The following is a 26,433-nucleotide window of genomic DNA, read 5'->3' on the forward strand; positions in this document are numbered from 1 at the left end:
ACTCACTTGTTGCATCTGTTCCATCGCGAGCCGCCGAAGACGGAGAAGGAAGAAGCGCATCTCCAAGCACTGGGCGAATACAATTTGAGACAGGGGTTATGCCGACACTCAAATAATGGTGTCAGAATCATGGCTATATTAATGAGGAGCTGAACACAATTAACCTATTAGGCTGCATATTGAAGGTACACACCAACATACTATGTGAGAATATATATAATTGTATTACTTTGAATAGGCTGTAAGCAAAAAGGTGTTCATATTTTGGAAAACAATGAAAAAAATTGAAAATATCACATTTCCTAAACAACAAAAAGGCACAAAGAACATGTAATAGGCTCTGGCTTATTGCAAAAAACATTTTTCATTAGTTAGGACTGCTTAAAATTATCCACAAAAGATAATGCCATTGACCAATTGACAATAAAAGGTTTTTAGAACAGCCAATATTGGACAATTTAACATGCTACATGAGTAATTGTAAATACACACCAATCACAGTACTTACAAGATCTTGGAATGCCACATTTCAAACAATGATCTCTTCTGCTGAAGTTTTGATAGCCGCACTGAAAAAAAACATTTACAATTATGCAACCATAAAATTATGCCATATTTAAACATTTATCCAATACGTCCTGCAGAATGAGCAGATACAAAACCCCACAATACCGTGCTGCAGATCCAGTCTTCAGCGAGCTTTGGCTTCATGTGACTGTAGTCCACAGACACTCGCTGGCCCTGCATGGTAAAGTTGTGCTGAAAAATACAAAACACACAAAGTTGTAAGTCAGACTCCGTGCTGCGAGACACAGGGCCAGTTGCCTGATAAAGCTCAGCAAAGGTGTGCCGAGTACATGCAGGCTTCTGAACCCAAGGGAAGGCTAGGCGACCAGGGAACCATGGGGCGTTACGGATAAATTAAAAAAAGCAGAAGAAACTTAATCCAGCCGGGCCAATGGCAGAGGAAGAGATAGGTAAACAGTGCCCCCTCCTTTCCTGTCAACGCGTGTTAAAAGTCTGCAAATTGTTCGTTCCTGTGACTTTCATTTTCAGCACAGACAAATAATACATTACGAACTGCAGCTTAACCTGGTCAAACAGCAACCTGTACAAGGTATTTTATTTTCATAGCTTCCAACACGTTGGGACTCCTTTAAAACGGCTACGTTTAAATTAATTGACGTGAATTAAAGCGACGCGGGTTCGTTAAGGCTCAATACCGTTCTAGTCGTGCTAACATTGCACCGTCAAACATATGAAGTATAATAACAGCAGTCTTCCCGATTCAGGCCATGAATGCCTCCACAATAATGATGAGGTGATCACAACTCTATTTTTTCAATTCTTTAGCACGATGAATCTATCAACACATTTTCCTATATTTACATATGCACAATAAATCTTTTCGGAAATATCAGCAATTGGTCAATTTTGTAAATAACCTTCAAATGAAAGTCATGGGACTGCTGCATACTGATACATTACTTTTAATTGTACAATGTGCTTATCATCCTTTTCACAGTTGTGCAATATAGAATTGCCAAATAGTTAACATCTCGCAGCCATGACCATAGTTTCCTTTTAAAATAAATCATAGGGTTTTTTTGAGCAAGGCAAGGCACGTTTTCAAACGTCGGCAGACTGGCTCAATGATCGGAGTCTACACCAAAGCAACCTGATTGGCTTCCATCCATCTGGTAGCGTCCTGCAAGTGTATAAACTCCACGAAGGCGAAGCCTCGGCTCTGACCTAGAGGTGGCATTCACATATACACGGATCGGTGTTAGTCTTGGGACTTGTATCACGTGGACACAACACCGACAGCAACATCGCTCCACGGCACAAAGCTCAAAAGGGAAGGAGGCTTCATATTTCAGGATGCGTTTCAAGTGCATCGACTCCGTCGCGTCAGTTTTGGTGGAAAGAAAAGGTTGCAACTGAACACTTTTACGAAGTATTATATTCTTACAATTCTCTAAAATGTAAGAGGAACAAAATAGGCCAAGGCACCGTGATATCTTTGTATTATAAATTCAAACAGCCAAATTCCAAGTTACCACTGCATAACATCAGAAACTCCTTCCCTGTTGAGCAGGCAGGAATTGTTTGCCCTGGCCAAGAGGGATCTGAACAGAATGCTGAAAAATATTTAATAATTTTTAAGTCACCACAAATTAAAATTTTATCCTAGAATTTAAAATGCAGGCTAAGAAATAACAAACATTTTTTCAGCAACCATTCTGGACACTTACCGTTTACCTGCACATTCACGGCAACAGCTACGCAAATACAACTATTTGGCGAATGGAAAATAAGCTACGGCCTATTAGTCTTGTTTGTTCATTCGTTTGATCTCTTAAGTCATGGTTAACATGTGCCCTGTATACGTTAATGCAGTCACTATTGACATCTAATGTTAACATCGACGTTTTCTCCACCTGCCAAAAAATTAAGGTTTTAACAAGCACAGCCTATAAATAAAATGAACAAGTTACTCCCAGGCATTGAACAAAAGTAGAATCATTGGCTGTAAAAGCTACAGCTCCTTGACAAATAAGTGCTCACAACATGCTCTCAATAGCGTATGAACACAATTTTGCAACTTTGCCACCTCTAACTGCCAATTAACATTCAATTTTTTTTAAGTTTAAAGATTGGGTGATTAAAGTGAATATTAGTTAAGTGAATACATCTGTCCAATAATTACAAAATGTATAAACATTTGCTCATTAATTTTTAACAAGTGTTTTATATTGTAAAATGGTACAAACAAGTCGGCACCATCATATGCCGCTCTGCCACTCGCATAAATGTGCCAGTGCCCATCACTGCGTTGGCAGGATTGCATAGGAACAACATTGCTCAACCTGGTCTACAATCAATCACAACATTTCATCCGGTCTTGCGTTCCTGGTGTGAACATCTGTCATTTCCTGTTGAGATGCTGTCAGTGTGGATCTCCATCCCACCCCTTGTGGCAAACGCAAGGTCCTTGGCTCAAGCACGAGCCAGAATAAAATATGTGTTATGCAATTACAACTTGCTTTCAATGGCTGTCAATTTTTTTTTTAAGTTAATCACCCAAAGCTAACAATTAAACAATTACAACTAAAAATTATAGGTCACTATTCAGCAGGTGAATATATTAGCTCAAGAGCACAGATATTTTACACGACAGTGCGACCGAATTCCCAGCCTGCATTCAAGGGAGAGAAAATCTGGAAAGGCTCTTGGCCAGGAAAAACTACCATCGCCGCCGGCGTTACACGTGGGTCCACTGAGTAGAGGGGCGCCATGGGGTTATGAGCATGGAACAAGCCTGGAACCCCAGCTGTCTCACCTGTCACTTTGTTTTGGATCAGCCTCACATCCCTTAGCGGAGGTCCAACCTTCTGCATCTCAGATTCAAGCTGCAATAAAAGTGACAAGGTTTCCACGTCCTAATAAACACGCTACAATATTACTGTTTGCATACTAGTGTAAGGGAAAAAACTAGGCTGAAAAACAGTATGTACCACTTAAAAAGCAGCTTCAAAAGATTATTTGAATTCCATCACCAGTGCAAAACAAGTTAAACAGTTAATGATTTATCGATTGCATTGACGGCCTATAAAAATGTAAGAGTTGTGGTAGCAATTTGATGCCAAATAAATACAAATTGTCTTGTTAAAAAAATATAAGCATATGCAATATATTGATACAATCTACAAAAACAAAAAAAAATTTGACTGCATAATCCACAAAATATGGGTTTGACCTTTGAACACCTGAGGGCAAACCAAAGAATTGTATTCTTGTAGAGAAGGAAAATTACAGCTCATCACTGTCCGAATGTTTAACTTTCAATACACACATGGAGTGCAAACAAGTTAGCCCACTTTTTAGAAGTACACATCAATTCAAATAAACGACTTAATCTGGTCAACAAATAAAATATTTTTCCATAAAGCATGAAAAGGGAAACTACCTCAGACTTGGTGAGAGACAGAGGCAGGTTGCGCAAGATTATGACAGTGCTGGGCTGCACATCTTCAGAATGGCTTCCTCTGTAGTCCTGGTCATGGTATCCTCCATCCGGATGATATCGGTTTCCATCTTTAGCATCATAGCCATAGTCTTCCGTATTGTCATCACGTTCCTGATACAGAGTGGGATACATTGTTTAAAGTTCCACTTGTGTGTGAACTTCTTTCACACTACGCAGCCAACCGTGCTAATCGGAGGTGCAAAATCTGCTCCAGAAATCAAAGCCGTCATATCCTCGTATTATTTAGAGGGCCCACTTGCTTTTCAATGCCACTTGGTTTATAAAATAATCATCCCTCGTTGCCTGCACCACGACTCATTCCTATTGTTCAGATCCAAGACAGCTATTTTCTCTTCTTGGTTCTTTCGGTAAAGTCACGTAGAAGGGACAGCCCTCTTTATTCACCTGAGGACGGCTGCTTGCGTTGTGGTCGAAACGTCGTGAAAATTGTATTTTAGTGTTTAATTTTTATTATTTTATTATTTTCCTTCTACGTGACTTTACGGAAAGAACCAAGAAGATGAATCCCTGCAGTCACGAAAGCTTTAAATCGAAAAAAGCTATTTTCTCTTCCGCCTATGACCGACTCGTTCATTCCATCTCACATTTTAATTTTCAACCATTTTGTAGTTTGTCTCCTCAAACCCACCCATTGTCCTAATAAAACAATCTTCTCTTCACCAGCATCAGACCATCTTGTCTAATAATTAGCCTATTACTAGAAAAACACTGCTAAATATACCAAACAAATAATGTGCACGTAAAAATGTATTACACGTGAACACGTAAAAAATAACTGCCTAAATTCACATGTTAAACATGAAAATACCGACTAAAATCACCCAGGAATGTCTTTAACGCTCGTGACTTCACTTCATTGTCGACCAGCCCCTTTAATTAATATTCATGAGCAGGTGACGTCCTCCAAATGGACCCCCACCCCCCTTATTACCGACTATAAGGAGCCAAGGATGACTATGCATCACTCGTGACGTCACTCCACGTCGACCAGCCCCCCTCATTAACAATCATGAGGTGACATAACTCAACATAGAACAGCCCTCATTAATAATCATAAGGTGACGTCCTCCAAATGGACACCACCCCCCATTCATAATAGTTAGCGGCTGACGTCACTCCACATGGGGGCAGAGGCGCCTCCTCCCCCCTTCTTGGCGTCAACTTACAACCCTCACTTCAAAGGCAGAGAACCCTCACGTCACGCGATCTCCGTAACGCTATTGAGACATAGAAGTAAAAAGGACGTCATGATGAAAAAGGGATTATAACCTTTACAATGAAATAGCTCAGTCACCGCACCCTTAAAAATTGCACACGAATTGATGCAATGAATATCACGTCGCGGTCTGCTTTTCGCTTGCAAGTTGCAGATTTACTGCAATACACCCGTCCTCGGATGGGCGAAAGGCTAGTTACAAAGAACCAGAGTATAGTATATGCCAGACAATATCCACTGCAAGATTAAGGTTTTACCTTTGTATTCTATCACGTGTGGTTTTTTTTTCCCGTGGCTTTCTCTATACCAAAACAAAAAACTGAGGGCTCTGAGAGCCAGATTAATATCATCTCATGAACCTTACCTATACAAGTATTTTTTGTGTCTCTGTGCGCACGCCTATCCTTGCAACGCTTTTAACTGACAAACTGTTGGGTTTACGTTTCAACAAAGTACACAGATACAACACACTAAGCCTACTGATGAAAATGTGCTATTTGTTTTTCCGCTTGGTCCAATGTTAACTAGTAATATCACACTTTATAAGAATTTATTTTTACGCTGATCGTGGCGCCATCTGCGCATGCGCGGAAAGGCTGACTCGCGATTGCCCCTCGCAACGCACATGAGCGTGCTGAGTGGCAACTGGAGAACTTCGGAGTCAAAAAATGCAAAAAAGAAATAATCAAGCATTGTTACTGCTGCACAACCACACGCCAAGGTAAATCCTGAACAGTGTGATGTCCTCTTCTCCCCCCTATAAAGTCGGTAGATACTACCATAGTCGGTAGATACTACTACAGTCAGTAAATTCTGCTGCAGTCAGCAGATACTGCTATAAAGTCAGCAGATACTACTATAGCCAGCAGAGCCTACTATAGAGTTAGTAGTTAATACTATAGTCAGTTGATACTACTATACAGGCAGTAGATAGTACTGGAGAGTCAGTAGTTACTATTGTTGGGTCAGTCGATACTACTATAGTCAGTGATAATACTGTAATGCGGGCGTAAACGGCCTCGCGGATATGACGTCACAGGGGGAGGGGTTAGGTCACGTGGGGGAGAGGGGTAAGCTCTTAAGGGCGGTAACCGGAAGAGACGGGAGGAGAGTGTAAGAATAAAGACAGGAGGAGGCCACGCAGGGCAGAGGGTGGAGAGTGGCGCGATCGCCACAGGACGGGACTCGGCACCGTTGGCCAGCGGTATCTGGGCACGGGGGAACGGAGAGCAGCTGAGAGACTGCACAAAGGCAGAGAGGCTAAGAGGGAAGCCAGCAGCGGAGCTGCATCGGGAGCGGGGAGAAAAGGCTACGTGAGCGACGGCAGCTGTTCAAGCTGCCAAGCGGAAGGCTCTGAGCGAGGGCCGTGTGGGGCAAAGTTGTAAGAACCCAAATAAAGGACAACGAAGACAGACACAGTGGAAGAGTCCTTTATTACAATACTATAGAGCCAGATACTACTATAGAATCACTAGATACTAGACTATTATATGTAGTGTGTAATGTATTTATGCCGACAAAATATGGCTGGGGGGGGGTAAAAGTATTTTTGGAAGAGAGGGTTCGACAACTTTTGTAAACCTTTTAGATCAACTATTTACCCCCCACTTTCTATTACCTTCTGCAAGCCTCTTATAATTTTGTTGACGGACAAATGGACAGACAAACGGAACGCAACGCTTACACAATAACTTAGTATTTGTATATGTTAAGTTTTTAAGAGAAAACAAGTTTTGAAATATATTTTCCCCCCAGGCAAAGCCAGGTACTTCCTGCTAGTATAATCTATATAAATTTAGGTTTGTCAGCTTGTTTGCAGTTTCACTGTCATTGGCCATGTCTATTATTTACATGCCTCAGGGGCTGTGCACATTAAATACATTAGTATGCACAATGGATGCATAATGCTGGCTACTCAATTTAGCACGACAAATCCTTGGCGTTATTTTTTTTATTTCATGCCATTACATTTTATTTTATATAAATTGAAATCTCAATAATGTAAGAGCACTTATAACACAGTACTATTATCATTCCTTGCCCTTAAGCAAAAGCATGTTTGGAAATACTTAAACGAATAACAAGAATGTCTTAATTCAACATTGCCATTCAGTAAACCGTCTGCGATCTGTGTTTACCCCCGCTTTGTGCTGTACAGTGGCACAAGTCTGCAAATCTCTAATCCAGTAATTTGGAGTCAAGGGATTGTACATGACCAATTAGTGAAATTTACAAACTAGTTGGGTTGTGATGTGGAAAAAAGACAACAGTATTTCTGTATACACATTTCAAGTGTTCCCATTTAGTAAGCATCGGCTTGTATCAAGGCAGTCTGGCTTCATCCCACATACAAAAAATGATTTGAAAGTGGCCAAAAAGACCAATGCAGGAACCGAGTGAAAATTAGTCGAGGCTTTTACTGCATATTGACTACACTCCTGATAACAATCTTTTTCAGGTAATTAACTTATACTCATTTCATAGGCACATGTGTTCAGGCCTCATTGTTAACCCACCTCTGAGCCACCATTCCTTGAACTGCGCGAATCTCTCCTGTATCCTGGACCACTGCGATAGTCCACATCTTTGTAGTCATAGTTTTTGCGGTCAGACTCTCGACCATCATCTCGTTTCGGACCTGTGGAAACCCCCGAAGCATAAGCATCGTTCAGAAACTGTGTGTAACGTTCCAATTATTTTTTTTTAAGAAATATGCTTTAGTACAGATTGTGCCAAAACTGCAAGTGCTTAATTTGTGCATCATCAAGTCCCCATGTGGATTAAATATTGGACGGTTTTCTCTTTGAAAAACACTAATGGTAGGCCCGAGAAGACCTGCACACAATTGGCATACGTGTGCCGTTATAAAGCTAAACTCCAAACGAACGAGCCTACAAGCAGTTAATAAAATGTAGAAATTAAGTGTCGACGCAGGGTTTTCCTAACAACCAAAATCATTGTGGGCAAAGCATACATTTATAAGTCAGCGACAACCAGGAGCTTATGTAATAATCAAAATCTGGCTTGCATGTCACTCCATATCCAGTTTTATTTTTAAATGCCTTACTGAGCGAGTCATCACTTTGTCGATCGTCTTTGGAACTCCATTCCTCATCCCGAGACCACTTATCTCGGTCACCATCAGATGGATAACGTCCACTCCTGTCACTTCGGCTGCTATTAAGAACAAACAACAGATATTATATAGATTTACATTACCAACGTAGCTTTACTGCATAATAAACATTGACATTCGTGCTCGTAAATGAATTTTTTTTTTTTAAAACCTTACAACTTAACCTCCCGGTTTACAATTGCTAATACATTCTTTATAGATATTACCAAAATATTTGATATAGCATGCAAACACTGGTGTTTGACAAGACTGACGTTTAAAAATCTTACCGCTTTTTCCGATCCATACTTGACACTGGTGTTGCAATTTCTGATGTGGAAATAAATCTGCAATGAAAATATTAAGTGTTACAGTATTATTGTTTATTCAGCAAAGTGTTAATTAATGAGTAATTTTACGAGCACATTTAACTGCTCAGCTTCATTTAAATAAACATAGTTCGGTGGACTTAATGCACTTTGAACCATTGCTTTTCTGCGAGAGCTTTAACATTTCCAGGGCATGATGTCCAATGGCCTTTTCCTCTTGCCACGTGCACAGATTGTGTTGGATTCAGACAATCCATACGAATTTGCTGCAATGTGAATTCACTCTGCTCAACACGAGCTGATGCCGTTGCAAGATAATTCACGCATGAAGCGCACTTTTGTGTTGGGCCATCCATGCGCAGGTGCGGATTTAATTGCACAACTGCAACATTCTGGGTGTTCTTTGCACATCGGTGCTCATTTTCAACAAAACGTGACCGTCTCTTGCAACGTTATTCACACGCGTAGGCCATGCAAACGAACCACTTATAAAATGTGCGTTGCATGGCTGTTCAATAACGGATGTTTATCCTGTTAAATATTTAAGAACCCTAAAACGATACAATGATTCGAACAATTCACAAAAAATATTTAAATCCACCGTCTACGTTTTATAGTTTTTTCTTATTACGTGGACGTCTACATACAATTAATTCCTTTACCGTCGGTCAAGTTGGTACTTCCAAATTCTCGTGTTATCGGACCTTAGTTGTCATGCAAAACTATGATCACGCGGTGTAATTGCAAGCGGGCTTAGCCAATTCAGCAGGAAAATGTCCCATTGTTGCAAAGGGTGCCGCGCCGGGGAGATGGAACCGGTGACCTCTGGGCTTGCCGCTCAACTCCAGCGCGCTGCTGCGAAGCTTCAACCACCCGGAGCGGCGCAGCATCCATTTTAAACAGCGGCACTCGAAACATTAAAAAAAACGGGTTGATTCCGCGGGTCCTGTGGAGCCGAACGGTGTTACGGTGCGCGACGTGGCGACGGACGGACGTCGGGAGAAGGTTAAAGAGCGGAGCTGCGGCGTGAAGAACGAACAAGCCGCACTCAACGCGAGACGACGACGAATGCGAATTCACATTAAGCCGAGGCCCGGGCGTGGTAGGCCCAACGCCTCCATCAACTCCTAGCGACCGCCACAGCCACGAGCTTCGCATTTACAACGACCAGAATAAAGTCAACACGTAACCACGATCGTCGTTGACCACACGTTTAAGCGTACGAGTCGGGCGTTATTGTGCAAATGTGGCGGAGGCGTTGGGTGCGTAATGCCATTCGCCCCGTGTAAAAGCCCTCCGCCTAGGCCCTACGCGGCAGGCACACGCAGACGCGTCGACACGACCACACGCGCATTCACATCGGTCGCGCATGACGTCGAGTTTGTATGAACAACAAGATACATAAACCAAGTCCCCGACGTTTGTAAAAGAATGTTACGAGGCTATACGGTGAAAGTGTTGCGCTCACCGGCTCCGCAATCGAGGTAATGGCGGCGGTGTGTCGGTGACGTGATTAAGGGGGAGCGCGGACTCGTCCACTACGCGATAGGGGCGTCATAGGCACAATAAAACTAACTCGTTCAAACAAAATAGATTTTGTGAAAACGCTTAAAAGTAACAGCTAAGAATTTATTTTTCTAATATTATAACTGAAAAATACATAATTGTTTGTAAGTTTAATATGACAGCGTCGTATCATACGATCTAAATAAATCGTCCCCCCCCCCCAGAGTGTAATGGTATCGTCCGAAGAGGAACGCAGCCGACTTGGGTGCAGTGGACGCGTCACCGCGCAGAAAGGAGCGGCGCGTTTTATTTGTTGGACTACCGGAAAACAGAAGAGACTTCCGGAAGACGTTAGACAACTTCCGGAAGACGGTAGACAACTTCCAGAAGACGGTAGACAACTTCCAGAAGACGGTAGACAACTTCCAGAAGACGGTAGACAACTTCCAGAAGACGGTAGGCAACTTCCAGAAGACGGTAAGTAACTTCCGGAAGACGGTAGACATCTTCCGGAAGATGCGCAACGCACGTGTTCGGTGACTCGGGTAGGCCATAACGGAGGTTTTTTGAGGGTTCGATCGCGTAAATATGTAAATGTGTCGTTAAACCCGCCACCACCCGACACAGCCAATTAGTGAAGGTGTGTCACGTAAACAGAACGTGGCCAATTCGTTACTAGTACAGCACACCGGTGTGTTGGAGAGCAAAGCCACAATCTGAGTACGACGTTTCGCCAGAAATTACAACTAGCTTCATCAGGCGTCAGCCAGATTTTCGGTGGCTGGTTTAACGACACATTTATGCGATCTAACCCCAAAACAAAAGAAACCCGTATGATGGATGATATTGGTCGCGAAAGCCTACTCCGTGTTAAACCCGGGCAGACCATCTCGACTTACGAGGAAGTACTTCCCAAGTGAACAGAGGACCCTTGGTAAGGTTAGGGTGGGAGATTTTACGAGTGGCCCGGGTGTACGCGGTGTTGGCAGTCGTAGTTTGTGCGGTTGCACAGCACTGTAATTTGTCATCTCGGTCAACCCGTGGCACCTGGGTCCATTGCGTGACCTCCCGCCCACGTGTGTTGTAGTTTGTGTGTGTGAGCCAGTGTGTGTGTGCCTGGGAGCGGTGGTGCAGCGGTTAGCGCGCTGCGCGACGAACCCAGCGACCCGAGTTCGATTCCCGCTCACAGTCAACACCAATGACGATTATCAGAACCGGTCCTGGGCCTCTCCTAGGTCGACTCAGCCTACAATGAGTACCTGGTGCGGTGTGTAAACATCGCCACTAGGGAGACAAAGGCGGCCGGGTGTGGTGTTGGTCACCCACCCCCTCCTGTGCCGTACCAGCCTTCATAGTTGCTCACTGTGAACAACACTTGCCCCAACAGTCTGTTAAGGCTATACTGGGGGTCTCGTGATGTATACTAGGGAATGTTTGTCTTTGTACCTGGTCTATCGCTCCGCACGAAGCTTTAGGTCTTCTCGGCCACAGTCATTCCCTCCCCCTTCTCTACGCTTGCGAAACGTGGACCCCCCTAATGGAACATCTTCGCCGGTTAGAAACATTTAGGCTGGCCTGCCTACGATCCATGCTGGGTTTAACCAGGCTGGATTGTGTGAGGCGCTCACAAATCCATGAAAGATCTGGGCAAAGTCCCATCGGTGAGCTCCTCCGGCAGGCAAGGCTGCGTTGGCTGGGTCATGTAGCCCGCATGCCCAGCCACCGCATGCCCAGCCACCGCATGCCCAGCCACCGCATGCCCAGCCACCGCATGCCCAGCCACCGCATGCCCAGCCACCGCATGCCCAGCCACCGCATGCCTAAACAGCTTTTGTTCGGCCGGATCGAGGGGACTAAACGGGCGCGGCACGGGCTAGAGCAGAGATGGAGTGATGTGGTACAGGAGGACGTGGAGCTGAGTGGACTTGCCGATGACTGGTACCAGCGGTGTCAAGATCGACCTCTGTGGAGGAGGCTCGTGAAGGACGCTACTGGGCAGTTGGAGGCAGTCGCCCTCCAGCAACAACGGAGGGGGGAGGAGCGATGCTCACAACAATGAGCGTAGCGCCGGGTGGCTAAAGCACAGCAAGTTGGCACAGTAGGGGGCACAGGTGGTGCATCAGCCAGGCATCTCGGTCATCTCAGTCGACCCGTGGCACCTGCTGGGTCTGCCCCGTGACCTGCCAGCGGGCGTTCTACACTTCACGTGGCCTCAAGGTGCACATAGCCTGGCACAAGCGTCGTGGTGCCGTCACCGCCACTTAGTGGCGAATGGCGGTTATTGTGTGTTTGTCGTGTGTGTAAGGACGGCTGTTTTTTGTGTGTGGGTTGAACTTCTTTTGCACCGTACACAACCAGCCGTGCTAATCAGAGGTGTAGGGGGAGGGTAACAAACTAAACACAAGAAGCAGATTGCAGGTGTGTTTGAGCAGTTGCAGATGTGTGTGGTTGCCGTTGTGTTTCAGTGGTTACGGTTGCATTTGATTGCAGTTGCGTGTGGTACTGTAGTTGCGTATTGTGTTCGAGCAGTTGTGTGTTGTTTGAGTAGTGTGTATGTGTGTGTGGTCCTGGGCCTCCCCTAGGTCGACGCAGCCTAAAATGATTCCCTAGTACGGTGTGTGAACATCGCCACAAGGGTGACGAAGATGGCCGGGCGTGGTGCTGGCCACCCACCCCCTCGTGTGCCGTGCCGGCCTTCATAGGTGCTCGCTAACAGCACTTGCCCAAAAACGTATGTTCACTTGAACAGGCGGAGACCCCACTGCAAAAGCCCCGAGTCTCCCCCGCATCTCCCTTGTATCCGGTCCGAGGCCACGCCCCCATTTTCGAACCTTCTAGAGACTAGACGCTCGCTCTACCAGCAGACTCTACCATCCTCTTCTGTCACCTGACCACACTCCTATTCTCGATCATTCCTGTAGCCACCAGTCCAATCGTACTGTAAGCAGACTCCCCTGTCATTACCTCCCATGGCCACTAGTCCGTTCGTACTGCAAGCTGACTACCCTGTCATTACCTCGCATCGCCACTAGTCCATCCGTACTGCAAGCTGACTCCCCTTTCATTACCTCCTATGGCCATAGTTCATTCACACAGTAGGTTGACTCTACTGTCATTACATTTGTTTGAACAGATATAGTTGTAGCTGTAGTTCTGTGGGTGTTTAAAATGTCCATTCTGCCCATACGATGCATTTACACATAACACATTTAGAAACATGCATTTATATTATTTTTCTGCAATAAATTTCCACGCGATAATCCACTTTGTTGAGTTATCATTTGTCGCCAGGTCACTTCTGTAAAATAAATATCTCCGGGCTTTACCTGGTAAGATTAACATCGTTAGTTTTACTTGTATGTTTTTTGAGTGATTTGTTTTACTTTCCTTTACTTTACACTCCGATTGTTTGTTTTTGTAACGTTCTGACCCTCCACAACTGGACATTTCTTAAAAATAGCTTTATAGCTCATCTTAGTGTCAGCCGCATCTTAAAATGTCTCTGCGGTGCACCGGTCAATGTCAGCCGCATGTTAGTGTCAGCCGCATCTTAGTGTCAGCCGCATCTTAAAATGTCTCTGCGGTGCATCGGTCAATGTCAGCCACATCTTAGTCGCATGCTGCATCCTCAGGGTATATAGAAGGTCTTGGGCTTGATCCCAGCCCTGACGCCTGCTGTAAATTTGGAGTTTATCTCTCCCCGTAGTCATTTGGACTTTTCTTTAGGTCCTCCGGTTTTCCCCTCCATATTTATAAACATGCCTTTAGAGTATTTTTTTTTGCTGTAAATTTCCACGTGATGAGCTACTTAGTTGAGCTATCATTTGTGAAAAAGAGGTGTATAGCTCAGTGGGCCTTACTTGGTAAGATAAACATTGTTTAGTTTATTTGACCCACATTGTTTTTAACGGCAGCATTGCAGCAGGGAGACGCGCTACTGTACCCTAATTCTGGTATGGGTGCTGATAGGTTTAAAAATAAGCTACGGCAATAAACATGACCTTACACAGAGATTCAACACAACAGTCCATGGGAATTTAGGCGGCTCAGAAATAGGGGCTGATTTGTTGACCTCGGTGAGGGCAACATTCTGTCACGTATGCGACATCTGTAGCGAACCGTTGGTATCAAATTGCAGAGATCTGCTAAATTCCTTCCAGTTGAAATTCACACTTTATAAAGACATATCCCCGTATAGCCATAACCGACTTTTAGGGCAAGTGCTCTTTGCAAGCACCTATGAAGGCCGGAACAGAACACGAGGGGGTGGGTGACCACCACCACTCCCTACCGCCTTTGTCTTGTGGGTGATGATATTTACACACTGTACCAAGTACTAATTTGAGGCTGAGTTGACCTCGGAGAGACCCAGGACCGGTTCAGATAATCGTCACTCATGTTGGCCGTGAGAGGGAATCGAAGTTGGATCGCCAGGTTCAAAGAGCAGCACGCTAACCACTACACTACCACTCCCCACTATAACAACAACACGTCACCACGAAGCTTGTGCCAGGCTATGTGAACCTTGAGGCCACGTGAAGTGTCGAACGCCCGCTGGCAGGAGGTCACGGGGCAGACCCAGATGCCACTGGTCGCCTGACTGAGATGAGTGGCTGATGCACCACCTGTGCTCACTACTGTGCCAACTTGCTGTGCTTTAGCCACCCGGCGCTCCGCTCGTTGTGAGCGTCGCTCCTCCGCCCTGCGTTGTTGTTGGAGGGCGACTTCCTCCAACTGCCCAGCAACGTCCTTCACGAGCCTCCTCCACAGAGGCCGATCTTGACACCGCTGGTACCAGTCATCGGCAAGTCCACTCAGCTCCACATCCTCTTGTACCACATCACTCCATCTCTTCTCTAGCCCGTGCCGCGCCCGCCTAGCCTCCTCGATCCGGCCGAACAGAGTGTATATAGCATGGCTGAGGTCATTCACAACGGTCAACAGCTTAAAATCTCTGCTTGCAGGGTGATGATACTGAGATAACCAATCGTACCCTTTCACAGCTGTTAATGACGAGGATACCCTTTGCAACAGAAACATAAAAGTGGGCTGGAAACAGACACATTTATCAACGCACAAAGGTGTGTAGCATTGCATGTACAACATTCTCTCAGCCTTATCCAGTCCACGAGCTCCAATAGAACTGAACGTGTGGCCTTTTTTCTGTTTAGACCACCATCTAGAATTGTTCAGTTCAGTTCACTTATTAGGTATAGCACTGTCAGCCATGCGGCTCTTGACTCGGGTGCAACCGCAACAAACAAAAACATGAACGAAGAACATCTTAAAGTGACTACGCGCAACAGAAAAATCCAGGAAAAAGCAAAGTCTTCCAGAAAAAAATACCGTATATCAACGCTATGTGCCAAAATCCTAGTGGGATGCAAGTATAACAATAACAACCATAAGACAATTTAGATTAAAGTTATCAGGCTAACTCTGTACTTCAACAAACAAACATGGCTAAACCATACGTTTTCGAAATCACCAAAATTAAGCTATAAAAACAATGTAACAGTGATCATAGGAATTGTGATTCAAATTTAACAATAAACGATATACATAACATGTACGACCAAACTTTGTAGCCATACCTGGCAGCATGAGTCACTCCTTTACAACAGGAGTATCAGCAGGAGTATCAACATTTTTCAATACACCTTTAAAGATCAGCACACTATAATCAAAACTCAAGATCATACTTTGCAGTGGTCATCCGGAGCGATGCATTTGGTTTCAAGCCATTACATAGCCGTGGCAGCTAGGGGTGTACAGCTCCTCATCAGCAGTTTTGAGTGAAGATCGCACAGGTAGTGATCCAAGTTGCAGTGTATTTGCGATAGCATTCCAGACCCTGGGGGCATCAATAGCAAAGGCCCTTCCATTATTTGTACGGCAATAAGGAATGTGAAGCTGGTAAATGAGCGAGGACATTAGGTCACATTTGTTCTTCGAAACAGAGAGGAGATCCAGCAGGTAGTCTGCTGATTTTTTTGTAAGTACATCGTGAATAAATAAGATCTGATGCACAAGCCGTCGATCATTAGGAGATGTTAAGTTTGAGCCAATGTAGAGATCGCAGTGGTGGGTCCTATATGGGCAGTTCAATGCAAATCTTAAGGCAGAGTGATACATTGATTCAAGCTTCTTCAGTACAATACTGGGTGCTGATATACGATGTCACAGTAATCAAGTAGAGGAAGTACGGTAGCTTTTATCAATTCCAAACGGAACATAGGGGGAAAGAAATGCTTGTGTCGATACAGAAAACCAATTAAAAATGTCTTTTTACCAATATAATCAATGTGATTTTGAAAATTAAGTTGTGAATCAAAAATGAGCCTAAGATACTTATGGATCTTGACTTGCTCTATTTGATAATTATTTAAGGAATGTAATTGGGGAAAAATAACTTCCTGCTTTAGTCCTGGTGAGAAGCATAGCATCTTGGTTTTGGAGGTATTCAGGACTAGTTTTAGAGCAACTAGCTGATGTAGTTTGTTGAAATCACCCTGGAGCTTAGTAATCACGTCATCTGGAGAGCGGCCAGCAGTAATCAGTATCGTGTCATCTGCAAAAAGATTTACCCTGGAATGATCCAGGTCAGTGCCCAAGTCATTGACATAAAGAGAGAACAAGAGGGGGCCGAGGATGGAACCCTGTGGAACCCCTTTTGTTATCTTAACACTGTTTGACCTCCAACCATCTATGAATACAGTTTGGGTGCGAGAAGAGAGGTAAAATTTTAACCATTCCACTGCGTGTTTGGAGAAACGGAGGCAACGTAGTTTACTAAGCAGGGTGTTGTGGTCGACTGTAACAAAGGCTTCCGACAAGTCAAGAAAAAGACTGGCGCAGTACTGCTTATTATCAATGCTACTGTAAATGTGATTTAGAGAGTCTAATGCAGCAGATGTGGCGCTGTATTTTTTCGGAACCCAGATTGGTTTCGATGTAATAGATTGTTGTCGGACAGGAAACTGAAAGAACCAAATAGGAAACTGATAATTTGGTAGTTCAATAATGTTTCAAAAATTTTAATCAACGGGGGCAAAATTGAGATAGGCCGGTAGTTATTTGGATCATCTTTAGGGCCCCCCTTGTGAAGTGGACGTACATAGGAATGTTTCCATTCTAGAGGTACTGATGCTTCTTTGATAGACAGGTTGAAAATATGGGCTATAGGTTTGTATATTAGGTGACCAACAGTTAGCAGAGCAAAGACGGGAATACTATCCGCTCCGGTAGAGGAGGACCCTTTGAGGTAGGACATTTGTTTCAGAACATTACTTTCGTGGATAGCCTTGAAACTAAATTCGTTTAATGTTTGAACAAGGGTGTAGGAAATTGCATGAGCAGAGGTGACTCCCAATACATTGTCAAAAAGGTCACCAGCTTCAGAAAAATGAAGGTTAAAATTGTCGACTATTTTTGGGGCTCTGAAAAATTGTCCCCATTTCGGTTAAGCACAGCGGGAAGATTATCTGTGTTAGATGCCTTTTCAATACATTTGACTTTTCCAGAAGATCCTGGCGTTGCCATGTGATTCCAGGAGAGTGGAGGAAAAGTATGCATTTTTTGCATGCCTTATTTTTTTAACACATCTATTCCTTAAAATCCTGTACTCGAGCCAGTCATTGGCCAAATTTATTTTCTGAGCACATGCCCAGCCTTGTCCCTAGTTTTCATGAGCTTAGTAATCAAAGGATGAAACCATGGTGGGCGGTTGCCTTTAATTTTTAATCTAACCAATGGAGCATGTTTGTCAAGAATTTGAAGAAACGTGTACCGGAAGGTCTCCCAAATGTTTGGGTTCGCAAGACATATTTGTATCCACGTTTCCTCGGCAACCACAGAAACAACTTTGGCATCAGACTTTCGTCTGGAACGACATACTATTCTTAACTCTCAAATCAATGCAGTTTTCCCATACAAAAAAAAGTCTTCGTAAAAAGATAGGGCTAGGGCAATTGACAGCATAAGTAAATTTAGAATGAAAACGCCAACATCCAGTCAGGCACATGTGATAATGTAACCATGGTAACCCTGCCAGCACCCTCCAGTCTGTTACTAAGCGAGGCAAGGTGGAACTAAATGCATGTTTTGTATTTGAGAGCGGATATGTTTATATGTGTGTATGTGTGTGTGTTATTGTTCAATGTGCACGGCCAACACTCGTGACAATTATCTGAACCGGTCCTGGGCCTCCCCGAGGTCGACTCGGCCTCAAATGAGTACCTGGTACGGAGTGTAAAATCATTGTCGCTGGGGAGACAAAGGCGGGCGGGTGAGGTGCTAGCCGCCCACCACCTCGTGTGCCATGCCGGCCTTCTTAACTGCTACTCGCTAACAGGTCTTACCCCAAGTCTGTTAAGCCTATACGGGGGATCTTTGTCTGTGTGTGTATATATGCACACACTGTATGTTTAATGTATATGTGCTTGGATATTGTTTTAAATGGCTGTGTTGTGTACGCATGAACAGTAAAGCCTCAGCTGGCTCCGTCTAATTGGGAACGGAGTCCTCGTTTGCATAACGGGCCATGTGGCTCACCCGCAGAGATCGCAATTAGGAGCTTGTAATTAGGAGCTTGCAATCAGGAGCTTGCGAGCTCAAATCCTGACTCGGGGTTGATGACTCGGCCCATCATCATCCTGCGAGGTCGATAAAGTGAGCACGGCTTTGCGGAGAGACTCGTCCACACAATAGGAATTTCCACCTCGCGCTCAGATCTGTAGGCAGGAGACAATCGCTACCCCAGCGCTCATTTGAGATCAAATTGCTTGAGCAGTCCGGATAGTTGAACTTCCAGCCAGCTACAAACGCATCGATATATCAATGTACAAAACAATACAATGCCAATGGATTTTGGTTTCGATGCCCTTTGCTGGAAACGTAGCACCATATGGCATGCTACAACACCTATGTTTATGCATGGTGGTCGCCCATCCAAGCATTATCCAGGCTCAAAAATTCCTGCTTGGCTTCTGAGATCTGACGAGGATAGGGTGCAGCAGTCCCTTGTGATTTGGCCAGAGGCAACGCTTTTAAGAATTATATTCTAAAAGTGGCACGAGGTGCAATAGGGCGCTCTGTTCACCAGGGGGCGCACCGCTCAATGCGATTTCCATCAGGCGGCGGTTTGTTGCCTGAGGTCAAAGGTTATTAAACACGGCCCATCTGCCTCCTTGGTGGTTTGCACGGCGGATTTTTCAAGGGAAGTTTGTACGATAGCTTTTGTGTTCACATTCGGATCTCAACAAAATGTAAACGCACGACATATCAAAACTAACGTACTTATTCGGCTTTTGATGAAAAGCTAAATTTTGATTTAAAATTTTTTAAACAAGTGCTCATGTGCAGTGTGCTGTATTCTAATAATGATGGAGGAGGTTGGTCCCGGTTAATTTTGACGTCTCCCAGATATATAAAGGGTTTGGTTCTCTGTAGCGTGAGTTGAGAGAATCACATTGTCAAAGGGCTGTTGGGGCTGAGGGCTCTCAGGGTAAGAGAGAGTCCCGCTATTTTCAGGGCCAGCACACACGGCACGACAACTGTAAGCTCAGCTCTGGGTCGCCAGGGTGGTGAGATGTTAACTACCTCGCCCGGTATACAGGAGGTGGGTGTTTGATCCTGACCCTGACGGCCGTATACTTGGAGTTTGCATGTTCTCTCCGTGGTCGCGTGGATTTTTCTCTGGGTCCTCCGGTTTTTCTCTCCAAATTAGAAACATCCTCTTAGAGTATTTGGCTGCTCCAGTATACATTTCCACGTGATAAGCCACTTAGTTGAGCTCTCATTCGTGATGGACAGGTCAGTTGTGAAAAAGAGCTGTATAGTTATTCTTTGGTTCTTTCGGTTAAGTCACGTCAAAAAAAATAAAATAATAAATTAAAATAATAGCGACGTTTCGATTGCAACACAAGCAATCATCATCAGGCATAAAAGAAATAGCAATAAAAATCGAAATAGAAAACTATAGACAGACATAAGCAGACAGACATCACAAGGACACACAGAGAGAGGACAAATATCGGCACAGAGAGAGGGGTCGTTTCTGTGACGGTCCCTTAAATATAGAGTGGGGGGGCGGGGACGGAGAGAGGGAGGGGGCAGAGAAAATTAGCATATCAATGAGTGTACGGCAACGTGTTGCTGCTGCGCAAGTAAGATGACGACGTGGCGCTGCACACAAGCTTGAAAATTAGGAGAAAGGCACACTAAAATTAAATAACCTCGCAAAATATCGAAATGTGATGTAACACAACACAGAGTCGGTCAACACACAATTAACGCATAGCCTGGTTGATTACGTATTTCAAAGATTGCTAAGTTAGAATTTAAGTGTGAACATTCCAAAAGAGAGGACACAGGCAGAGAGAACAAATAGCCAGAGAGAGAAAAAAGATAAGCTTAAAACTTCCCCGTAGAAGTGGTTCAATCTTAATTTGGAGCTTTCGTGACTGCAGGAATTATTCTTTGGTTCTTTCGGTTAAGTGACTTAACCGAAAGAACCAAAGAAAGAACCAAAGAATAATTCCTGCAGTCACGAAAGCTCCAAATTAAGATTGAACCACTTCTACGGGTAAGTTTTAAGCTTATCTTTTTTCTCTCTCTGGCTATTTGTTCTCTCTGCCTGTGTCCTCTCTTTTGGAATGTTCACACTTAAATTCTAACTTAGCAATCTTTGAAATACGTAATCAACCAGGCTATGCGTTAATTGTGTGTTGACCGACTCTCTGTGTTGTGTTACATCACATTTCGATATTTTGCGAGGTTATTTAATTTTAGTGTGCCTTTCTCCTAATTTTCAAGCTTGTGTGCCGCGCCACGTCGTCATCTTACTTGCGCAGCAGCAACACGTTGCCGTACACTCATTGATATGCTAATTTTCTCTGCCCCCTCCCTCTCTCCGTCCCCGCCCCCCCACTCTATATTTAAGGGACCGTCACAGAAACGACCCCTCTCTCTGTGCCGATATTTGTCCTCTCTCTGTGTGTCCTTGTGATGTCTGTCTACTTATGTCTGTCTATAGTTTTCTATTTCGATTTTTATTGCTATTTCTTTTATGCCTGATGATGATTGCTTGTGTTGCAATCGAAACGTCGCTATTATTTTAATTTATTATTTTATTTTTTTAGACGTGACTTAACCGAAAGAACCAAAGAATAATTCCTGCAGTCACGAAAGCTCCAAATTAAGATAGAGCTGTATAGCTCAGTGGGCCTTACCTGTCAAAAATAAAAATAGTTTAGTTTTATATCAGCTGGTAAAGCAAATGTTCCTTGCGCTTGGGTCTTAGTTTCACCACGATGTAGCTGCTATACAGCGCAATATGCACTAGTTTGATCAATCAATAGTTTAGTTCGTGAGGAAGGACTAGGGTTGGGGAGGTGGGTTAATATATACATAAGGTTTCCTCGGTTTAAAACGGATAGAATCTAGCACCAACCCACACTGACCTGTGTGGTCAAGTATGGTCAAATAACTTCCATGAGCGTCACAGCGTAGGGAGGCCCTCATTCAGCAGTGGAAAGCCATAAGAGTAGAAACAAAACAGATGACAACCACTGTGACAGGTCATGTGCAACGTTTATTGGCATCTTTTCATGTTGGCCTTTATTGTCATTTTAGAGCATTTTTTAAAAGTGTTGATTAGGGGTCGTCCATAAATGATGTCACGCACCTGGGGGGGGGGGGGGTTAGCCATTTGTGACAATGTGTGACTAAGGGGGGGTGGCAAAATGCGCAACTTTAAATAAATATAGACAACACGTTCTAGTTAATTAAACAACATCAGAGTGCAGCACCACATTAAATACGCACTACGATGACAATAGTTTAAAGCGATTTGAAGCATGTTTTTTTATATTTTTTTTGGGGGGGGGGAGCAGAGCTTTGTGACGTCATATTTGGGGGGGGTCTGAATATTGGGGGGGGGGGGTCTGACTTTTTGTGACGCCGTGTGACGACGAGGGGGGGGGGGGGCGGTCAAAATCGTCCAAAATCGCGTGACGTCATTTATGGACGGCCCTTATGTTCACGTCTGTCTGGCTGCAAACTCAATGGATGCTCACCGACCTCATCCCTCAGTCCGATGCCAAACATACGGTCATGTTCTCGTCTGCACACCTCTCACATACTTCTCCATCAAAGTCACGCATTACCACGTGGTAACGTTCAAGCACGTTATTGGTGCCACAGTGGCGAGATGTTAACACTCTCGCCTGGTATACAGGATGTAGTGGGTTCGATCCCAAACCTGAAACCTGTATATTTGGAGTTTGCATGTTCTCCCCGTGGTCGCGTGGATTTTTATCCTGGTCCTCCAGTGTTTCCCTCCACATTTGTCGTTAACATCTCCCTGCGGTGGCAGGGAGATGTTAACGACCTCGCATGGTATGCAGGAGGTCGTGGGTTCGATCCCAACTCTGACGCCTGCTGTATATTTAGAGTTTACGTGTCTCCCCCCGTGGTGACGTGGATTTTTCTCCGGGTCCTCCGGTTTTTCCCTCCACATTTAAAATCAACAATCTTTGGCTGCTATAACTTTCCATATGATGAGCCACTACATTGAGCTATCATTTGTGGCCAGGTCGCTCCTGAAAAATAGCTAAATAGCTCAGTGGAATTTACCTGGTAAAATATATATTATTTATATTACTGACCTTAATGCAATATTGGTCGTCACCAACACCTGGTATTTGGCCAAAAAACGACCATATACAATACAGTATTTGATTAAAGAAGGACATTTACAATAAGGTCAGAGTGCCACATTATGGTTGTAAATATGCAATGCTGGGCAACTATTTACTGTATCACCACGTGCTATGCCAGATGTGGATCTATAAACTTCCCAAGGGGGTAAGGTCCTGAAATTTAAAGCTGTTAAAATATGTCCTACATTCATTCAAATTATATACATTCAATGTATTTTGGTAAATATGAATGACATACAATTATGTGTGACCCGCCCCTCTGCTGTGTCTCCTCTCCTTGAGTACAAACACCGAGCATGCAGAGGCCATCGACAGACGGGGAATGCAGGGACTAATCTATCACCTGAATTGACCAGTTTGCATCCTTATATGGGCTCAACGATGGTGTGTTGCAAGGGGCGTTGTGCGGTGGCATTGGAGGCGATGGCTTAATGCCCCTGGCGCCCTGTGTGGTAATGGCCGTGTTTACGTTGGAGAGGATGTCCTAACCCCAGAGTGAAGCCTCAACCCCAGAGTGAAACCTTAACCCCAGAGTGAATCATTAGCCCCAGAGTGAAACCTTAACCCCAGAGTGAAACCTTAACCCCAAAGTGAAGCCTTAACCCCAGAGTGAAACCTTAACCCCAGAGTGAAACCTTAACCCCAGAGTGAAACCTTAACCCCAGAGTGAAACCTTAACCCCAGAGTGAAACCTTAACCCCAGAGTGAAACCTTAACCCCAGAGTGAAGCCTTAACCACAGAGTGAAACCTTAACCCCAGAGTGAAACCTTAACCCCAGAGTGAAACCTTAACCCCAGAGTGAAGCCTTAACCCCAGAGTGAAACCTTAACCCCAGAGTGAAACCTTAACCCCAGAGTGAAACCTTAACCCCAGAGTGAAACCTTAACCCCAAAGTGAATCATTAGCCCCAGAGTGAAACCTTAACCCCAGAGTGAAACCTTAACCCCAAAGTGAAGCCTTAACCCCAGAGTGAAACCTTAACCCCAGAGTGAAACCTTAACCCCAAAGTGAAGCCTTAACCCCAGAGTGAAGCCTTAACCCCAGAGTGAAGCCTTAACCCCAGAGTGAATCCTTAACCCCAGAGTGAAACCTTAACCCCAGAGTGAAACCTTAACCCCAAAGTGAAGCCTTAACCCCAGAGTGAAGCCTTAACCCCAGAGTGAAGCATTAACCCCAGAGTGAATCCTTAACCCCAGAGTGAAACCTTAACCCCAGAGTGAAACCTTGACCCCAGAGTGAAACCTTAACCCCAGAGTGAAACCTTAACCCCAGAGTGAAACCTTAACCCCAGAGTGAAACCTTAACCCCAGAGTGAAACCTTAACCCCAAAGTGAAGCCTTAACCCCAGAGTGAAACCTTAACCCCAGAGTGAAGCCTTAACCCCAGAGTGAATCCTTAACCCCAGAGTGAAACCTTAACCCCAGAGTGATGCCTTAACCCCATAGTGAAGCCTTAACCCCAGAGTGAAACCTTAACCCCAGAGTGAAACCTTAACCCCAGAGTGAAACCTTAACCCCAGAGTGAAACCTTAACCCCAAAGTGAAGCCTTAACCCCAGAGTGAAACCTTAACCCCAGAGTGAAGCCTTAACCCCAGAGTGAATCCTTAACCCCAGAGTGAAACCTTAACCCCAGAGTGAAGCCTTAACCCCATAGTGAAGCCTTAACCCCAGAGTGAAACCTTAACCCCAGAGTGAAACATTAACCCCAGAGTGAACCCTTAACCCCAGAGTGAAGCCTCAACCTCAGAGTGAAGCCTCAACCCCAGAGTGAAACATTAACCCCAGAGTGAAACCTTAACCCCAGAGTGAACCCTTAACCCCAGAGTGAAGCCTCAACCCCAGAGTGAAGCCTCAACCCCAGAGTGAAACATTAACCCCAGAGTGAAACCTTAACCCCAGAGTGGAGCCTTAACCCCAGAATGAAACCTTAACCCCAGAGTGAAACCTTAACCCCATAGTGAAACCTTAACCCCAGAGTGAAGCTTTAACCCCAGAGTGAACCTTGACCCCAGAGTGAAACCTTAACCCCAGAGTGAAACTTTAACCCCAGGGTGAAACCTTAACCCCAGAGTGAAGCCTTAACCCCAGAGTGAAACCTTAACCCCAGAGTGAAACCTTAACCCCAGAGTGAATCCTTAACCCCAGAGTGAAGCCTTAACCCCAGAGTGAAGCATTAACCCCAGGGTGAAACCTTAACCCCAGAGTGAATCCTTAACCCCAGAGTGAATCCTTAACCCCAGAGTGAATCCTTAACCCCAGAGTGAAGCATTAACCCCAGAGTGAATCCTTAACCCCAGAGTGAGGCCTTAACCCCAGAGTGAATCCTTAACCCCAGAGTGAAGCATTAACCCCAGAGTGAAGCATTAACCCCAGAGTGAAGCCTTAACCCCAGAGTGAAACCTTAACCCCAGAGTGAATCCTTAACCCCAGAGTGAAGCCTTAACCCCAGAGTGAATCCTTAACCCCAGAGTGAAGCCTTAACCCCAGAGTGAAGCATTAACCCCAGAGTGAAGCCTTAACCCCAGAGTGAAACCTTAACCCCAGAGTGAATCCTTAACCCCAGAGTGAAGCCTTAACCCCAGAGTGAATCCTTAACCCCAGAGTGAAGCCTTAACCCCAGAGTGAAGCATTAACCCCAGAGTGAAGCCTTAACCCCAGAGTGAAACCTTAACCCCAGAGTGAATCCTTAACCCCAGAGTGAAGCCTTAACCCCAGAGTGAAACCTTAACCCCAGAGTGAAGCCTTAACCCCAGAGTGAAGCATTAACCCCAGGGTGAAACCTTAACCCCAGAGTGAAGCCTTAACCCCAGAGTGAATCCTTAACCCCAGAGTGAAGCCTTAACCCCAGAGTGAAGCATTAACCCCAGGGTGAAACCTTAACCCCAGAGTGAATCCTTAACCCCAGAGTGAAGCATTAACCCCAGAGTGAAGCATTAACCCCAGAGTGAAGCCTTAACCCCAGAGTGAAACCTTAACCCCAGAGTGAATCCTTAACCCCAGAGTGAAGCCTTAACTCCAGAGTGAATCCTTAACCCCAGAGTGAAGCCTTAACTCCAGAGTGAATCCTTAACCCCAGAGTGAAGCATTAACCCCAGAGTGAAGCATTAACCCCAGAGTGAAGCCTTAACCCCAGAGTGAAGCCTTAACCCCAGAGTGAAGCATTAACCCCAGAGTGAATCCTTAACCCCAGAGTGAATCCTTAACCCCAGAGTGAAACCTTAACCCCAGAGCGAATCCTTAACCCCAGAGTGAACCCTTAACCCCAGAGTGAACCCTTAACCCCATAGTGAATCCTTAACCCCAGAGTGAATCCTTAACCCCAGAGTGAATCCTTAACCCCAGAGTGAAACCTTAACCCCAGAGTGAATCCTTAACCCCAGAGTGAAGCCTTAACCCCAGAGTGAAGCCTTAACCCCAGAGTGAAACCTTAATGCCAGAGTGAAGCCTTAACCCCAGAGTGAAACCTTAACCCCAGAGTGAATCCTTAACCCCA

At 44.7% G+C, this 26,433-nt stretch overlaps 1 protein-coding gene and 1 long non-coding RNA gene across 6 annotated transcripts in view; one reads left to right on the forward strand and one right to left on the reverse strand.

Moving 5' to 3' along the window:
* Positions 1 to 10,274, reverse strand: part of LOC133351659 (RNA-binding protein 5-like) — a 31,712-nt gene extending 21,438 nt beyond the window's left edge. For 2 of the 3 annotated variants that reach the window (XM_061567032.1, XM_061567031.1), the window contains exons 1-10: positions 9,535 to 9,620; positions 8,673 to 8,729; positions 8,335 to 8,444; positions 7,784 to 7,905; positions 3,971 to 4,141; positions 3,344 to 3,413; positions 1,679 to 1,752; positions 673 to 759; positions 509 to 569; positions 7 to 69 (exon numbers count right to left, since the gene is read on the reverse strand). In XM_061567032.1, coding sequence (XP_061423016.1) covers positions 7 to 69; positions 509 to 569; positions 673 to 759; positions 1,679 to 1,752; positions 3,344 to 3,413; positions 3,971 to 4,141; positions 7,784 to 7,905; positions 8,335 to 8,444; positions 8,673 to 8,729; positions 9,535 to 9,605 — 886 coding nt within the window. In that variant the 5' untranslated portion in view covers positions 9,606 to 9,620. Of the gene's footprint in view, positions 1 to 6; positions 70 to 508; positions 570 to 672; positions 760 to 1,678; positions 1,753 to 3,343; positions 3,414 to 3,970; positions 4,142 to 7,783; positions 7,906 to 8,334; positions 8,445 to 8,672; positions 8,730 to 9,534; positions 9,621 to 10,179 lie in introns of those variants that run through there. The other variant, XM_061567033.1, reaches the window with a different exon arrangement.
* A 455-nt stretch (positions 10,275 to 10,729) lies between these two features.
* LOC133351589 (uncharacterized) overlaps positions 10,730 to 26,433 on the forward strand; it is a 38,222-nt gene continuing 22,518 nt past the window's right edge. For all 3 annotated transcript variants that reach the window (XR_009756201.1, XR_009756200.1, XR_009756202.1), the window contains exon 1: positions 10,730 to 11,151. This is a non-coding gene — a long non-coding RNA (uncharacterized LOC133351589). The remainder of the gene's footprint in view (positions 11,152 to 26,433) is intronic.

This window comes from Lethenteron reissneri, chromosome 38 (genome assembly GCF_015708825.2).
Source record: "Lethenteron reissneri isolate LAM-NWPU_2019-01 chromosome 38, ASM1570882v1, whole genome shotgun sequence".
Classification (NCBI taxonomy): domain Eukaryota; kingdom Metazoa; phylum Chordata; class Hyperoartia; order Petromyzontiformes; family Petromyzontidae; genus Lethenteron; species Lethenteron reissneri.